The following is a 4,326-nucleotide window of genomic DNA, read 5'->3' as shown; positions in this document are numbered from 1 at the left end:
ATCTAACATTGCGCTATTCATGAACAGGCCACAATCCGATAATGATGACATTAAATCACCAATCCAATATTGCTGATTGATGAAACGTCATCACGTAATGTTCTCGGTGATATGTGAAATTTGGTACTTCAAGTATTAGGCCATATTGGTTTGCTGATTGTTCAGCTTGACATTATTCAACATGAGGTGAAGACAGAAAACACATTGCTGCGAAATTAGTTTATTATCACGGAAAAAAGATGGAGTGAAACATCCAATGGAAATGTGGAGACATCCACTGAAATATAGAAAACTGAATTATATTCTATACTAGCTTCAGGGTTGTGCTGCAATGATGACGACAAACAGATTTGTATAAATTACTTCTATAATAGACATTCTGGGCAAGACGTATATTGCTGCACATATATTTGAATAGCCACAAAGTACAAAGAAAATTTGTTTCCAGAAATGGGAAAAACGTAAACATCCAGAGAATGTGAAATTGTTCCCAAGTTAAACCTTTGGATTGAGAAGCAGCTAATTTTACTGTTAATGTTAGTTATAGCTATACAATGGTAGTTATGTCCACTATACCAACAGTTTCGCTTATGAATTGATGAAACAAGTCAGAAATGAAATCATCAAACTTGTTCTGATGATAATATATGCATCAAAACAATCGTATGTACCACGAGACTGATAATGTTGTGCATTTATTTTTAGCTTGACTGTGATGAAAGGGCTCGAAATCATGTGACGGTAACATGATCGCACCTGATCGACTCATATCGCTGAGCGAGGCAATATCACTATAAAATTAACAAGACATGGTCATTTGACCTATCCATGTCGCCAAAGGTAAGGTTTAATTTTAATGTATTCGGATCGTTACAAGTCACGTAATCAGATATACTTATTAGGGTCTCGAAAACCCATAATATGAGGAAACATCATAATTCCTTGTTTCACACAATTTGAGTGGTCTGAATATTTGAGCTGATACATTGATACAAGTATTTCTAGATACTGTTTTGAAACAGAAACATGTTCCATCCAATTTACGAAGGAATGATGGCTTCCGAATTATGTAAATCTTACAACCTATTTATGAAAGGCTTACCTGTATTAACCTGAACAGCAGGTATACGATCCCACAAACTCTGGTACTTGAAGATTGTCACATTCCTCGACCAGCGTCCCAGTACCACACAGTGAATCCACTAGGTCGTTGCGGACACATCGTTGTGTACATGCGGTTACTGTGAATCAATATGAGAAATTGGCCATCACAGTTTAACAATGATCACTCTCATTGTAAAAAGTTGTAACCCCTCAAAGGAACTATAAATACCAGACTACAATGCTTGATAAGTGGAATAAAACAGAAAATGAGAATGATGTGAGATCCCTCTACATCGAAGTAATCCAAATGATCGGTCATTTTATATATATATTTATGCCTAAGCTATTAATATTGTTACATAACGTAATCGACGACTGACCAAGCATAAACACGCCAAAGTTTTAAAGAATTCATGCCATTACACATTGTAAAGCTCTAAATGTAAAGTCTGTGTAGCAAACAGACCAAAAATACACACAGAAAGTTTTGTCCGCGACTTCTGGCAGAGTTGGTCCAGACGGAGTGGTCGGTGGCATTGTAGGCGGCTCGGTTGTAGGGGCGTTGGTTGTAGCCTCAGTGATCGGTGGGGTTGTAGGCAGCTCGGTTGTAGGGGCGTCGGTTGTAGCCGCAGTGGTCGGTAGTGTTGTTGGCGGCTCGGTTGTAGGTACCTCTGTTGTCGTTGTCGTTGGTTCAGGTGTTGTGATTGGCTCTGTCACTGGATCGACTTGACAGCAGTTAGAATAGAAGTTTTCAGTCAGTTTACACATAAATCTAACGTAGTATCTGCGGAGGTAACTGGAGCTTTTGCAATACCTGTCGTATCCTTTACACGTTAAACTAGCCCATCTTCGAGGCATTCGAGACATTGCCTGTTTGCACAAGGGGCTCCTATCATCGCTTGACTCACAGCGCTCATTGACTTTTCTGGCAAACCGACACACCAAATTTGTAGCCCAAAATCTGGTGTATCTCCTACTACAGAACTTAGAGACGGCAGCCGTTATGTCAGAGCATTTAATCTTCTTCAGGGCCGCCCGGAAAGTTCTCTGATCCTTCCTGCATCCGCTTCTGACAACCAGAACAATGCCTCTGGCATACCACAGTCTTCTCCAGTAGGTGTTGGAACACTCCGAATAGCTGCTGGCTACTCCGTACAACTCTTGGATGTCATCATCACCTACCTGCCTCGTGGAGGAAAGTGGGACTGAGCACGCCAACAGCAGCAGAACAACCACGAGATACGTCATCTTGGATCCGAGGAACAGGCGGTGATGTGATCCCGTCAACTCTTTCTTATATAGGCCTGTCCTGCAATAGATCTGTCTTATTGCAGCTGTCGATACAGGCGATGGTAAACAATCACGTGTCAGTAGGGCAGTAATTGGGCACGAACTTAGGTTACCTTACTATCACATATGGTCAGTTTCTGTAGATCAGTAGGGGTGAGAAAAGCGTTTAGCCTTGTGTAGTCATGTATTGACGTCAGTGATTAACTACTTATTTGGGATAGAGTGTCGGGGAACCTTTGCTTTGTTACAAAAGTGAGAGAAATGTATGAAATTGACTTTGCCTGCCATAGTTAAAACAGGTTTCCTGAATCATAATTATATTTTTCTATAGGCGCTGACCGAACCACTTTATATATATCTGTTCCGGCCATAGTTGAAGTCACGCACGAGCATGGTTACAATAGACCACTTGTAAAATAATTGATCGTTATCGTAAAGCCTCAATTACCCTGAATTTATCTATTTCTTGACAAGAGATGTGGACTTCTAACTTCAGATGTGATCACCTAGAAATGGAAACATATACGAAAGCGAATGGAAAGAAACTGAAAACTATTTATTCGGTGATGGAGGTTCAAAGTAAATGTTGACAATATACATATTCATATCTCTTCTTGTTAGATGTGATACATTGAATTAGGACACAGGTAAGGTACTTGTTATGTTTCATCAAGACAAAGGTGAGGTGATTTCAGTTTCCTGAATGAACAGGGTGGTTTGTGGACACGGCTTCTGATCACAAAACACCTGTCCTTATAATGTAACTCAATCACAAATAAGCATATCTGCACTAAGTTTCACAGAAATCTTTAAAGCTACATCTATCCTTGTGAGACGATTAACAGTTGTATTGTGTCAGAAGACACATCAGGTGCCTGTCTTATTGTATCAGGGCACACGTAAGGTTAGTGTCTTATTGCAACGGAACACAGAGAAGTTGGGTATACGTAGCTTTTGTATAATGAGACAAGTGAGGCATCTGTCTTATTGAATCAGAACACATGTATCATGAGAAAGACCTATTGTATGACCTGATGCTAGCTTCATATCTTTGTCCCGTCCTTCTTCATGTGCCGCCGCTTCTCGGCCTAGAATGCACGGAAAAGGTCGGCCAACAAAGAAACCGGAAAAGTAATCGAGTCTACGGATATTTTTCTCGTCTCCGATGACCGATCGATAACATAGGTTGACAAGTGCGTTTTTCTAATTTAAGTCGCTTTCCTTACCTGTTTATGTCTTATTTATTTAAAAACTAGGTTCCTTTTATTATTTATCCTTCGCAAGCCGCTTAATGCTAGATTACTGTCATTTCCGACAAGGCATCAAAGTCAATATCGCTAAAAATACAATTGAGAGATACTCATTCCCTATCCAAATCATATACAACGGACAAATGTGTCAGAGAAGGTAAGTTTTAATGATTAATGTCCAAAGAAGGATTTTAATTAACGGTGGTAACCATAATTTGTTCCAAGCACCTACGGTATTCGGTAATAACATCAACAGTTTAAATCATAAGTCCCAAGCACGAGAATCTGATGGCACACAAGTTCTGTAGCGTGTATGGCCACCATGTGCGTTGACACCTGCAACACAACGTCTCCGCATGGACCTTGTAATGCTTGTGAACACATGATTGGGAAGACGACGCCATTGTTGCTGCAAAATGATGCCAAGATCTTGCAAATTCTGGGGTTGTTTCTGGAGAGTGCGCAGTGCCAAGAGCATCCCAGACGTGTTCGATGGGATTGTGGTCTGGAGACCTTGACGGCCAGTCCATGACGTTGACTCCCGCATTCTGAAGGAAATTCCTTGTCAAAATTGCTGTGTGGAGTCTGGCATTGTCGTGTTAGAAGATCAAACCGGGTCCATGTGCTGCCATAAAAGGCAGAAGTTCTAGTGCTAGTACCTGGTCGCGGTAAGCAGCAGTGT

General features: G+C 40.8%; 1 protein-coding gene across 1 annotated transcript; it reads right to left on the bottom strand.

Moving 5' to 3' along the window:
• Window positions 1–203: 203 nt before the first annotated feature.
• Window positions 204–2,367, bottom strand: LOC124123736. The gene is made up of 3 exons (XM_046486922.2): window positions 1,584–2,367; window positions 1,103–1,241; window positions 204–277 (listed from the first exon to the last, which is right to left on the bottom strand). The coding sequence occupies exons 1-2, from the start codon at window positions 2,350–2,352 to the stop codon at window positions 1,108–1,110; spliced, it is 903 nt and encodes a 300-aa protein (XP_046342878.2). The 5' UTR covers window positions 2,353–2,367; the 3' UTR covers window positions 204–277; window positions 1,103–1,107.
• Window positions 2,368–4,326: the final 1,959 nt, after the last annotated feature.

Source organism: Haliotis rufescens, unplaced genomic scaffold, assembly GCF_023055435.1.
Source record: "Haliotis rufescens isolate VD_foot unplaced genomic scaffold, xgHalRufe1.0.p SCAF_31, whole genome shotgun sequence".
NCBI classification, from domain to species: domain Eukaryota; kingdom Metazoa; phylum Mollusca; class Gastropoda; order Lepetellida; family Haliotidae; genus Haliotis; species Haliotis rufescens.
This window is presented reverse-complemented; position numbering and strand designations above follow the sequence as displayed.

Bases quoted from the DNA above. Each gene is read 5' to 3' on its own strand.
- LOC124123736 (XM_046486922.2), bottom strand. From the start codon at position 2,352: ATGACGTATCTCGTGGTTGTTCTGCTGCTGTTGGCGTGCTCAGTCCCA. The intron at 1,242-1,583 runs GTGTGTATTTTT...ATTGATTCACAG, and splicing joins AGTCGCGGACAAAACTTTCT to TAACCGCATGTACACAACGA.